The 12929-nt window shown below is 48.3% G+C and overlaps 2 protein-coding genes across 4 annotated transcripts in view; one reads left to right on the top strand and one right to left on the bottom strand.

The window, feature by feature from the left end:
• ano3 (anoctamin 3) overlaps positions 1-1332 on the bottom strand; it is a 32308-nt gene extending 30976 nt beyond the window's left edge. For both annotated transcript variants that reach the window (XM_076027284.1, XM_076027285.1), the window contains exon 1: positions 971-1332. In XM_076027284.1, the coding sequence (XP_075883399.1) occupies positions 971-1016 (46 nt within the window). In that variant the 5' untranslated portion in view covers positions 1017-1332. The remainder of the gene's footprint in view (positions 1-970) is intronic.
• An 8137-nt stretch (positions 1333-9469) lies between these two features.
• On the top strand, positions 9470-12825 carry svip (small VCP interacting protein). 2 transcript variants are annotated; one of them, XM_076027283.1, is made up of 5 exons: positions 9470-10165; positions 10437-10487; positions 10930-10976; positions 11400-11513; positions 11604-12825. In XM_076027283.1, exons 1-4 carry the CDS (start codon positions 10103-10105, stop codon positions 11479-11481), a joined length of 243 nt encoding a protein of 80 aa, XP_075883398.1. In that variant the 5' UTR covers positions 9470-10102; the 3' UTR covers positions 11482-11513; positions 11604-12825. The 2 variants fall into 2 exon arrangements, with proteins under 2 accessions (XP_075883398.1, XP_075883397.1); XM_076027282.1 differs by lacking the exon at positions 10930-10976 and having other exon boundaries at positions 9487-10165.
• The last annotated feature ends 104 nt before the right edge of the window (positions 12826-12929 follow it).

Here is a 12929-nt window from a genome sequence, read left to right as displayed (position 1 = left end):
TGGTCCGAAACAAAGAACATTCAACGGTCTTCTCCTCCCTTTCCTTATTGAAACATAAAAATATAAGACCTTAAATAACGAGAAACAACAAAAACAAACAAACAAACAAACAAACAAACAAACAAACAAACAATCCGCTGATGTCCCTGCGGACGGTGGCGGCAGGTCGATACTGTGGCGGCCGCGGTGCCGAGGACAAGGACTGATCACCTGGCGAGTGTTTACTTATCGAGCGCGAGGAATTAGCCCCGCAGCGCGGCCGCCAATGACGGTTCAATCACGGTGTAGTTTGCTCCTGATCTGTGTCACCGGGTGGTTGTTGTTGTTGTTGTTGTTGTTATTATTAGCCCGACATGCAGAGACGCTGGAAAATAAGACAGCACGCTCGATGGCGATAAGACGCTCCTTGCAGACAACCTTTACTTCACCTCTGGCAACAAAAACCTCCCCGGATGCTGCTCCACCCGTTTGAGTTTGCATCTTCACTCAAAGTGCGGAAAGAATCAAAAGCAAACACGAAACGCTGCGATTTTTGGTTTTCTTTTTCTTTAACTTCGCTCCCGGGTGCACTTCAGACACTCTCGCAACCTCTGACAAGGGCTGGCGGGCAACAGTCGTCCCGCCGTGAAACCATCACGCACGGGTGATGGAGCCTCCACGGTGTGTTTGGGACCATTTCTGGTCCGTGCCATCGGGAAACATCGGTTCTAAAGCGTCAGCCTCGGCAGTGACGCTGTGCGTAACATCAAGAAAAAAAAAGGAAAAAAAAAAGCACAAGGCAAAGATCAGAAGACCTCCAAACTCTGCGTCACATCCCGGACCAAGTCCCCGAAGTGCCGCAAACATAAACTACTGAACTCGCAAAGCGAAAAAAGAAAAAAAAAAAAAAAAAAAGAGAAAAAGGAAAAAGGAAAAGGAAAGGAAAGGAAAAAAGTGTGTGTCGGCGCGCGTGACGCACCGGGGCACCAACCTTTCTGCTGCTTGAAGGACTGGATGGAGCCCGAGTGGTGCACCATTGCGACGGTCGGATGCGCCCGATGCGTTTTCTACACACTCGAGAAACGAAATCCGCGCTTCGAGGAGCCAAACTGCGGCGAGCATGTGAGCAGCGAGTGCGGCGCGGTGTGCGTGGGTGTCGCTCCCGCAGCTGCCATCCCGGCCGGGAGAGCTCGCGGCGGCCGAATGCGCAAGAATAACAAAAACCGAAAGGAAGAAAAAAAAGGAAAAAGAAAAAAAAAAGGGAGGAGGAAAAACCCACGAAGCAACACCTGTCTCAGCTCCGCATGCTCCCACCCCTCCGACACCGACACCAATCACCACCATCATCACCATCCGCGGCCGTCGCCATGGCGACGAGAGGCAGGGGCGGTCCTCGCGATAAGCACGCGCTCCTGCCCTCCCCTCTCCTCTCCTCCCCCTCCCCTTTGCATCCTGATTTACTGACTCCTAAATAAGCTGCGGGGAAATCAGCGGCTCCCTGATGGGCCGACGAGGACGTGTATTGATTCCCCCATCAATCAGCACGTGCCACCCCCCCCCCCCCCCCCACCCCCAACCCCCACGGGCTCGTCTTACCCACCGTCCCTCCTCCTCCCCAGGGCATCACACGGGGTTCGCAAGGAGGCGTGAATTATGACGGCAGTCATCGCTGGTTCTTGAGATGACGTGAAGGAAAGGCACCTCAGAGTATGACATAATGGCCTCGAGGTAATTTCATCATTTGAGCTGCGGTGGAACGTGTCACCGCTGCAGGTGACGAGGCCGCCGCCTTCCAAGGGCAGCTGGAGCAGAAGCAGCGGCAGGCTGAACAGGCAGGGCAGAGCGCTGGTGAGCAGTGTTAACATTCACCATAAAGCACAGGCGAAGCCGTCGGATCGCCAAGCTGGAACGACTTTTGGGGGCGCAAACTAGAATACGTGAGCGGCGAACCCAGGGGCTGTTTGATTCATTAGCCCCGGCAGGTGTTGAGAAGCTCCGGGCTGTGAGAAAAACTCAGAGGAAATCAATAGTATGTCGGCCGTACAGCTGGAGGCCCCACGGTAGCGGCGGCAGGGGGAGACCCCTCGGTGACAAACAAACATTATGTCACCAATAAAAGCTGAGCAGGGCTGCCGCATGTTGACTTTACGGCTCGTCGTTCTGTATTCACCGCACAAAGGGGATCGCGGTCATAAAAAGGAATAATTACAAATAAATCTGGAGCTCATCATCCTCTCCCAGTGTTGAATGTCGATGACACCCTGCAGGGAAAATAATCTGCTTCTGAATTCTTTTACATTGCGCAAAATCCACCAGAATGGATTGATTTGTTTCTTTGTTTCTCCAGCCTGCCAGTGAACTTTCCTAGAGTGAGAGAAATGAAGTTTATGTCTGACTTCCTCTCGGCAGAGCAGCTTCAGCGGCAGGCTGATTCCACCAAGATGGGAGACTGAACGTTGCAGAAATCCTTTCCTTCCAGCCGCCATCAAACTCTTTAATGTGCAATAACTGCTATTTTTTCCAGAGGTCACTCGTCACGTTAAGGGCACAGACAACCCAATCCAGGTTAGCAACAACACCTCTCCTTATCAAGGGGCTGGCTCCGCCCCCTAAAACCAGCTTGTTTTTGTCTCCTTGCAGACACATGGAAAGCCCAACAACAATCCTCAGTTTTAACAGAGGGCTGTAAACATCGGGCCAAACACGCTGTTTTCGTTCCCTCCCCAATGTCAGAAGCTCCTTGTGTGTATGTTTGGCAATGCCAGCGACACCACAGTTAACTTTCACGCATTTAGTGCAAAAAAAAACAAACAAAACAAACAATTCCCTGCAGCATTGTGTCCTTCATGTTGCTGTTAATTGCGGCGGCCTCGACGATGACTGATCTTATCTCGGATTAACGGCAAGGTCACCGCTCCTACAAGCCATCGCAGCAGGCTTTAAAAACCAGCGGACCTTCACTCTCGGTTCTGTAGCTCACAGGACGACAACCCTGGCGTCGCCCACACGGCGGAGGCTCAGCGAGCTGACCGCCGAAGTGCCCGTCTTGTCTGCGCTGCTACATTCTGCCGCGTGACATTTGATGCAAACACCATCTGCTTTCTTGCAGCCCAGCACTCCCCCCCCCCCCCCCCCCCCCCCACTGTTCTGGTATTTACTGGAGCAGGGTGGGTCAGGGTGCCGGGCCTAGTCGGCGGGGTACCTGGCGACTGCAACCGCTGGCCAGATGAATAAATAAATCAGCAGCTCTCACTCAGACTGACCGGTACCACTTAAAATTTCAGCTGCCACCACCCCTTGCCTGCTTGCTTGGAGATGTAGGTCAGATGAGAGCGGCTGCAGAGGGAGAGCGCTTTCAGGGAGGGGAATACTGCCATCTTGTGGCGACTGCGAGGGGGCTCTGCTTAAGCTGCGCGTCTTAAAACTGAGAAGCCCGAGCGGATGTTTGTGTCGCCTGACAGGATCCAAGGAGTGAATGAAGCTGCTGTTCCCGCCGAACAAAAACGGGTTGTGTAGCTGTGACAGACCTTCGAGTCAGCCGCCCCAGCTGAATCCTGAAAGGCCCCTGCAGGATTCAGCTGGGGCTTCCGTCTTAGGGTTTGTTGTCTGCAGCTGCAGTGAGGCTGTGTAGAAAAGTAATATTTTGCCAAATTGAGAGGTTCTTTGCAAATAGAGGGGGGGGGGGGGTCAAACCTCCTGCTGAGTACGGGGCTCTGTGACTGGACACTCTTCAATATATCGAAATGCTGCTGTTGCACAATAGTCTGCAGGCTGACAAGGAAGCTGGAACAGCGTCAACAGCAGCAGCTAAATGATTGACTGACTCCTCGGCACAGAGATGTGCTGATGGAGCTGATTCAAAAGCATGAGAGGGAAGAGTTCAACTTGAGACCCAAAAGATGAGACTCTTTTAAAGCATGATTATGGGCAGGGCCTTCTTTTTTATATAAAGTCCGGCCAAGCAAAATTTGATAAAAATTCAAATGCAGCAGAGGAGTGGAAACCAGAAATGACTTATAAATAAGGTTTATATACATGGATCATCAACTGCATCGTTAACACTCACAAAATCAACATTAAGCTTTTGTGATGTCACAAAAGGTATGAATACCTCCCCTCCGCCCTCTGCTTTTGTCCTATCCCAAATATGCGGAAAGTCCCCCCCCCAAAAAAACATCAATGGTAGAAGGCTGTAAAATGTAATAAAATGATAAAATATGCATTTTACCCTGGAGCTATCGGGATGTTTTTGGATAATTAAGTGTGCAAGGCTGCTCCAAAGGGATCCACACTGAAGAATGCAGATGTGCAGCTGGCTACAATATGGAATCTTTATGGAATCAGCTTCAGTTCTCAGAGCAAAATTCAAGCGTTTGGAGATGGAACGGGCATAAATCATGAACATAATTGGCGTTGTTCTCGGATTGGCAGACTCACCGCTGTGGACGCTGCCTCCAGACTGGGAGCTCCAGGACACTGATTGGCTGCTGGGCTGAATGGAAACATGGCTGCTGGAAGCCTGACTCTCCAACAGGGGGCGATACACCGAGGAGTCGGGGTGACATGACCCTGTACACACACACACACACACACACACACACACACACACACACACACACACACACACACACACACACACACACACACACACAGCTGTGGTCAGCGTTAAGGTCGTCTTCATTACATTTTAAACATTAAATTAAATTAAAATCAACCAGAAGAACAACCCACCTGCTTGTGTTTGATCAGTAGGTTTTATATGTGGTCATGGTGGTGGTCTGGCTGCCTGTTTATTACTCTCATATTACAGCTCTCATACATTCTTAAACAGGTCTTTAAAATGCCTTTTCTCCCTCTGACACCTGACACCAGTCGAGAACAATGAGTCCAATCCGAAAGGAAACCAGCCGACCGAGTCCGATGTGAATCATTTCAATCAAACTCGGCTAAAGAAGAAGATGCATCCTGAGAGACATCAGAAATGTTTATAAAAGTCAAATGATGCAGCTTTGTATACATTTGTCCCCTTGCTAGTTTGCCTGCAAGAGGAGGCTGTTTGATGACCGAATCAAGTATAAAAAAAAACACTTTGGTTGCAAAGTATAAAAAAACTGCTGTTGATGAATGTGATGTTTACAACAGCAGTAAATGAATCAGTGTGGCAGAAAACAAGCAAACAACAACAGCCCTGTCTATGTCTGCATAACAGCAGAGTCGTTATCGCGTTATTGTAATTGCTTTGTTACATAATGCACCGGCGAGCGCTGGACCGTCACAGATAACCCAGTTAGCCTCCGCTAATGCATTTAAAAGTGTCCATGATGGGAAAATAAACATGCAGGCTCAGAGATTGTTTTTATTCGGTGTTCGTGCGCGCACATAGCATATGTATGCATGCATGTGTGTGTCTGTGTGTGTGTGCCAGGCTTCATTAGGGCCAGCAGAGAGCGCCGCAGGCTGCAGTCAGAGTCCAAACAGCGTGACTCACAGACACTCAGAGGTTCTCCACATCTCTGAGACGACTCTCGGCAGGTTCGACAGCAGCGTCTCCCCTTCAGCAGCTCAGGGGTTAGCAGGAAAATATTAAAAAAAGAGACAGAAACAAACAACCCCGGCAGCCGCGCGTATTATTGAAATGCCAAATTTACATTTGCAGGGTTTTTTTTGTTTTTTTTTTGTTCCTTGTTTCACAGCAGCAAGAGAATTGCTGTTGGAGGGCTGTGCAACCTGGAAGGGCCTGATGGATGGCGAGGAGGGATCAGTCACGCACACGGTTGATGCGAGGAGGAAGGAAAACACACACACACAGTTTGACAGGGTTGGGGTTGGGGTTGGGGTTGGGGTTGGCTTCGTGGCAGGTTGACTCTCAGAGACAGAGGGACAGACGTGGAAAGTGCTGCGTCGGGGCTCTTGGAGCCGGGACATAAGTCCGGACCCCCCGCCCCCGAAATGTGGCTCGTCCATTACGGCCAAGCAGTCTAAGTGCAGCAATCTAACTGTGGCGGAGATTTCCAATCTGCAAAACACGCAGAGGCGGATCGATTGATGAGCAGGTGCTTCCTGCTCCCGACTTCCTGGCAAATGGATTATTTATTTAAACGAATACAAGTCGGTGGGTCGCTAAATCCCTCTCTACTGCGTTGACCCCTCATCCTCGACCTGAGAGCTGCCGTCTCTCTGGCCATCGTCCCCAGCAGTCAGACTGTCGGGGCAAAAAAAAAATATATATATATCTTAAACAAGTACAATCAATGGATGTGCATCAACATCTTTAAGCGCAGGCCGAGCCGGCGTCAGCAGCCTGCACGGAAAACATAATGCCGTTACAGCGTCTCCGGCAACTTTGAGATTAAATCAAGGCCTCGTCAGTTCTGATGACATTAATACAAACGGACTGGAGGGCATTAACGCCGCCGCGCTCTTCTCTCCGCTGCTGCATGAGGGCCTCGCCCACCTGCCTCGCCCACCTGCCCCGCCCACGTCAGGTCCCGCGCCTCTTAACCAACCTGCATTAGGCTGTCAGCGGCGATCACTGGGGGCCGTCGCTGAGCGCTGCTGCACTATCACAAACACTCCTGTCTCCTTCTCTGATCGAGAGGGCGCTGATAAAAAGCTGGCGCCCGTCAGGCGCAGCCTCAAATTGAGATCCTTCACGATGACTATCGCTCCCGGCGCAGATTTATGTTGCGCTTTAGGTTTCCACGGAATGCTAAATTGACTTTGCCAATGTTTTCTGTCTCTGTTCTTTCCATTAAAAAAAAGTGGTAAAAGTGGTAAAAGTACATTGTTCACTTCTTTTGGTTGCTCCACTTTGCACCAAGCTTGGAGCTAAAACACCCAGTTGTGGGAATCAGCACCTTCTGATGTCATAAAGGCGATGAACTCAATACAACTACGACTCTAATACAGCTTGACTGAATTAAGTTCATTCTGTCTTTTCCTGCGATTGCTTCTCGTTCGTTCTTTTATCTCGGACAAACATTTTTTAAGGTTCGTCATCATCGTACGCCGAAATACGTCAGGTAAATAAAACCTCACAAAATCTATGTCTGAGACTAGAGCACCAATGAGATCTAATGCAGTTTTATTACGTTTAACGTTTTGCCTGACGGATGCCGACATCAGCTCTCTTTCCATGAGAGGAGGAGACGAGGAGTGTTGCAGAGATGCTCCGGCGGCCTTGAGTGATCACCATCGACGGGCTAATGGTTGGTTACGACACGTGAGACAGGTAGGCGGGGCCATCGCGTAGTAATGGAGAAAGTGCAGCGCTAATGGGCGCCGATATCTCGGGGATCAGGAAACTACTGTGAAACCCAGCAGCAGGAGGAGGCTGTAAACACAGGGCTAAACACGCAGTTTGCTGAAGATCCTTGGAGGTTTTTTCCTTCTTCTTTTTTTTTCCTTTAAATAATTATTAAAGAGGGGCTGCCACCAGGGGCGCCGCTGGTGATTTTGGTCCCTATGATTAAAAATCGGATTGGGCCCCCCTCTCATAAGCACCATGTATGATAATGGTCTCCTCTGGGGCCTCCCATGGCTGCTTGGTGCCCCCTTGCTGCTCCAGGCAGCCCCACAGGGGTCTGGGATGAAAGATCATTGGCTAGAATGAGGGCCATGCTCAAATAAGCACAGTTTTGTTATTTGTGCACATTCTCCTCAAAACCTATACAGAAAGTAAAGTTTCGATTTCAGGAAAGTAAAACGTGTGAGTGTCACTTGAAGCAGAGGATCTCCCTAAAAGGCAGAGAAATGTAAGAAATAGCAGAGGGGGGGGGGGGGGGGGAAGAGACACCCCAAGATCAAGACCACCGGGCGAAGGTGGTCACATCCAGGCCTTTAAACCAGGTTGTAAGTGCTAAGTAAGTATTTATGCTCCAGCGCAATCAGGCACCACGTCCCACTGTTTGCACACTGCTGTGGAGAGAGTGGAGAGTGGAGAGTGCAGAGGGACAATTGTATTGGCCAGGAAACGGCCATAATTCCTATCATTCTCTTCACCCCCCCACCTCATTTATATATATTTTGCCAGTTTCATCTTCGCCCGGGGGCAAGCTGATTTAGAGGAGCTAATAAAAGCCACAGCACTCATGCACTGCTGAGCTCATTAGGCTGAAAGACGGCAGGCATGTTTACTGAATTTCCCTCGAAAACAGTCACGCTCTCGTCTGTGCGGCCAGCGGATGGGTACGGATGTCTCGGGGCGAGACCGGAGGAGTGTAAACGTGTCAGCAAGAGAATGGACACAAAGCAAACAATCCCTTCTGCGGGGGGAAAAAAAGATTTGACCCCTTTACCAAGACCATGGAATGATGGCAAGCCCCAGGTCAGAACTTGACACTTAAGTCTTTCTGAAAACTAAAAATAAGGAACTGCAACATGATGTTTTTTTTTGTTTTGTTTTTTGGATGAAGTTTTGGATTTATTTTAGAGTCATGCGCACCTTTGACTAAGACATTTTAACTTTATATTGGAAGGTATTATACTGTAAAACTGTGGCTCAAAAGTGTTGAGACTTGGAGGAAAAGATGAGTTGCATCCCTTAAGGTTTCAGAGCGAAAGTCAGAAACTCACCTATATGTAGATGCAACAATATGTGATCCTATCAGGTTGAACGATAAACAGATCGCAATTAGCTGAAAACACACAGTAGCAATAATAATAAAAAAAAAAAAAACGTTCACGCAAATAAGGGATTGCATCTACCGTGAATGTTAAAACAAAACAGACGCCGTTTGCCGCTCTAAAAGCTCAGTTTACGCGAGAATCGCAGTCTCACCTACCCGTGGAGCTGTCAGGAGCCTGCGATACCTTCACCTCCATCGCACGCGCCCTCAGTGGAAGTCCCCCATGAGGCAAGTTTGTGAGAGACAACTTGTGGAGGTGCTGCCGTGCGGTCTAGCGAGCCTGCAACTCCCACCGTGTGTTGCACGGCGCCGCGGAGTGGATGGGTGGATGTGTAGATGGGTGGATGTGTAGATGGGTGGATGTGTAGATGGATGGGTGGAGTTTAAAGTATTGTCGGTCTGAAGCGGGGTACAACGTTCAACTCTCCGGGGCCATTGATCGCAGAATATTGACTGGATGGATGCGCGAGTATGACGGATCCCTCACCTTGCACTTTCCATCAGGCGTCCACGGAGGAAAAAGGCACAGCGACAGCAAATCGGTCCCTTTTAAAAATGATTGTTTTTCCTCCAACAGGGTGTAATTGAGCCTACTGAGCTTTAATCGACTCTCCCCTACTGAATGAGTTGGCATCGCCATTTTCGGTTTGTTTGTAATTGGGAAAAATGTGTCTGCAATTACAGCGTTTCAACCACACGAGGTTCAAACTGCGAACGAACCAACTGTAAAGGACAATCACGCTGTTAACCACTATCACCACCAGGTGTCAGTGTTGGATTGGAACTGTGAGCGGAGGGCTGCGCCGTAAGCCCCCGGCCCATTTCGTCATATTTGTGTTGCGTTCAAGAGCAGCACACCGCACGGGCCACTCCGCAATCAAAGATTAAAGCCAGAAACCGCCGCTATCGATTGCGTTTCACTGCGAGTGGAACACGAATAACTCGCCCATATTTAGAGCTGACACAAGTGTTTGACCCTGAATATTTACCGCTGTACAATGAAAGCATGTGGAGAGAACTGTAACGTGCCGTTATTGAACACAGCATGGGTGATTAAACTGTCACCAGGCAGCTGACCAAAACAAACACCGAGGGGGCTGAAAAAAAAAAAAAAAAATATTAGGAGTTGGCATTTGGTTTAGACCGTTTGTTGAAAATGCCGAGACGATTAAACAAAAGGTGCGATGAGCCATTAGGTCATTAGTTGGCTTGGAGACGTAGCGGAGCACGTAAGCGGTAGTCTGAACTAGCTGCTAGGCTAGGACGCTACGCTTGCTAGCAGCTGACAGCCGCCGCTAGCTAACGGTAACGTTATGCCCAGGCGACCCGCAGCCGCCGAGCGCAGACCCACTTTCACCTTAGATTATCAGTCCACGCCTTCAGAGATCAGGCACACCAGCCGCTCGGCTAAGCAAACGCCAGTTTGTTCCCTAGCTCGGAGACGGTAAGATCTATTTTTAACGCTACATTTCTGTCCCAAACGTCGTAACTCAAGCATGGGGATGTGCCTACCGTGCTTTGGCGGCGCTGCGGACGACGTCGTGGTCACTCCCGATCCTGTAAGTTGATTCACGTGCAGACATTTCCATGATACGCATCCAACTTTTTACACGTCGGTACGCAGAACTTCTTTTGGAACGTAGAATTTGTATTCAAACAGCTGCAGCTGGTTTCGGCCAGTCAGCTGTGGGACGAAACAGGCCGCCAGGCTGAGACAAGAGGCGTTGGCTTTGCTCAGTCGCTGTTGACACGGGCAGAAATGCCAACACTTTGTCGTAAAAAATAAAAATAAAATCTTTATCTGAAATTGTTTTTTAAAAAATTTTTTAGGAGACAAGAAGGCGACAGTTGGCGGAGGCTGCTGAGAAGAGGCAAAAAGAGGTGGGTCCGGAGAATTCATCCAAATGGGTTTTTATACTAGAAGCTTGTGTTGTATTTTCATCCGTAACTAACACTGACAGCGTCCATCGCCTAGAGTCTGTGGAGCCACGCGTCTTTTGCAGTCAAACATGTAGAATAAAGCTAAGTGTCCGTTAACATACTGCGGCCAAATATCTTGAGATAGAACTTTTTTTTTTTTACCTTTACCTTTTCTTTAAAATATACAAATAAATAAATGAATAAAAAATAATAATAAAAAAAATTGAAGCTAATTAACCCAATTTTTAACCCCATTCATGGCCAGTATTTTTGTGTTGTGTGTGCCTAACAATGAGCTCCTAAAGCAAAGCGTAACCTCTTCAGTTTCCTCATGAATACATGCACCCCGTTCACAAAACGGATGCACTTTGAAAGTGTCTTGAGGGATTTCTTTATCGCACAGAGAAGCCACTTGCACATCCGTAAGAGGCATGCTAAGGTGGCGGCCAGGTGAGTAGAGATGGACCGGAACAAACCCAACCCCCCTCACCCCCACCCTCCCGGCCCAGTGAATCCTTTGGTTCGGCTCACGTCCCTTGCAGCACCAAGTCACCGTTTACACCCCAGACATCCTGACACTTTGACAGTTCACCCCTCCAGTAGTGCGGATGAGCGCACTGAACTCTAACCCACTACCACGCTGCTGCTTCGGCCTCTGTCTGGAATGACCTGACTGGCAGCTGAACTTCCTGTTGCTGTGATTAATCTCACCTTTAAAAAAAAAAAAAAAAAGTTATTTCTTTATGAGACTGCATTCTAACAATGGATGCTTGTTTGTCTGCTTTTAACACGCAAGTTAAAAAAAAAAAAAAAAAAAAAAGACTTTCAAATGGTCTTCTGACGAGTTAAGTGCTTGATCCTCTTTGTTTCCAGACAACATACAGGGGTGTCAAAAACCCAGAAGCAGTTGAAAGGAAAAGGAAAAAGCAAGAAGAGACTGAGAAGCAGGCGATGACCACCTCTACATCTGGAGGTGGCGGGCTGAGGGTCAGTCAGCTCTTTGTCCTTGGTGCAACCGATCCAAGCTCAAAATTCAATACTCATCCAATATTTTTGGTTTTCTTTTTCTTTTTTCAGTGGCAGGTTGGCTGAACATCTAAAGAATCCTGATTTCTGGACTCAGAAGTTATAAATCCCCCTTTGAAGAATTGCTTCTGAGATGATGCAACAAGAGTTTCAACCGGCGTCCGATTATTTTTTCAAGATCACATTTCAAGAGTCCTGATGTCACCGGCCCTGCAGTTGTCTGCACAACCTGCGGCGACGACCAGCCGGACTCTTCCTTCCGCTGTTGCCAACTTCTAAAAGCTGCTCTGTCCAGCGCAGCGGCGCGACACGTTCAGGTTCATTTACAAACATTAATGATTGTGTTTGTAAAGGCCACCGGTGTCTGGTGCCCAACTCTGAAACACACACATTTATCACAACACTATTGTCTTTTCTTATATTTATAATTATTTTTACTTACATAACTCAGCATGGACACTGTAAAGCTACCGTTTTGTTTTTTTTAAACTGCATTCTTAAGCTAACATTTCACAGGTCAAACACAGATTCCGTTTACAAAGACATTGAGGTGCTTCTCTGTAGGTTTAGCGCAGGCTCATTATTTTCTGCGCTCCTTTTGTCAGTGACACAAAGACCAGTGCAAAGGGTGCCATTGTATGTCGGCGTCTGCTGAACGTGCCTCGTAGGGATTTTCCAAGGCAGCGCGGATGTCACATGATGTCAAAGGCGCCCAAAAGGGGCCGAGGGTGCAGTGCATGCTGGTACGTCTGTCTAAAGTTAGACATTATTTAGCCTCCACGGATTTGTTCCTGAACCCACAGCAGCTACGGCTTGTTGCTGCATTCTTTTTTTCACGCTGCACTTTCCAGGGTGTTGTTTTGCACTGGTCTTTGCCCTCAGTCTCTTCAAACTACTCTTATTGTTTTCTGCACACGGAGATTGTTTAATTTTGATATATACACAGCACTGACACTATGCCTGCTTAATTTAAAAGGACATACGGAATGTGATGAAGCTTTTGTTAGATGCGTTTGACATTTGGCAGAGGCTCGCCGACGCTGGGTAGTTTACCGGGAGAGAGCCGCGGCGCCGTGTTAAAGCAGGAAACTGATGGAAGAAAAAAAAAAAAGAATTTGTGATGCACGCGCAGACTGATGAAGGATTGACTTTCTTACTGGAGTGGTTTTTCTTTGAGCCTTCACTTAATCCTGAAATGCTTCTGGTGCTCTTGACATTTTGTAGAAGAGGAAATCCTGCCAAGTTATTTGTTACAATAAATGACCTTCAGCTATACTCCTGTGTGTGCGCTTCACTGATGTGTTTGGGGGTGAGGTGGGTTGGGTGGGAGGCAAGTAGCAAAAAAAAAGAAAAGTCAGCCAAGTAGACGTTCAGTAT

The sequence above is a fragment of the Nelusetta ayraudi genome, unplaced genomic scaffold (assembly GCF_046127955.1).
Source record: "Nelusetta ayraudi isolate G7.1 ecotype Tasmania unplaced genomic scaffold, CSIRO-AGI_Nayr_v1 ptg000020l, whole genome shotgun sequence".
Lineage (NCBI taxonomy): Eukaryota > Metazoa > Chordata > Actinopteri > Tetraodontiformes > Monacanthidae > Nelusetta > Nelusetta ayraudi.
The sequence above is the reverse complement of the archived record's forward strand: the minus strand, read 5'-3'. Positions and strand labels throughout refer to the sequence as shown.

Coding starts and splice junctions, on each gene's coding strand:
- svip (XM_076027283.1), top strand. CDS start 10,103: ATGGGGATGTGCCTACCGTGCTTTGGCGGCGCTGCGGACGACGTCGTG. Junction 10,488..10,929: donor CTGAGAAGAGGCAAAAAGAG/GTGGGTCCGGAG, acceptor TTTATCGCACAG/AGAAGCCACTTGCACATCCG. Junction 10,977..11,399: donor CATGCTAAGGTGGCGGCCAG/GTGAGTAGAGAT, acceptor CTTTGTTTCCAG/ACAACATACAGGGGTGTCAA.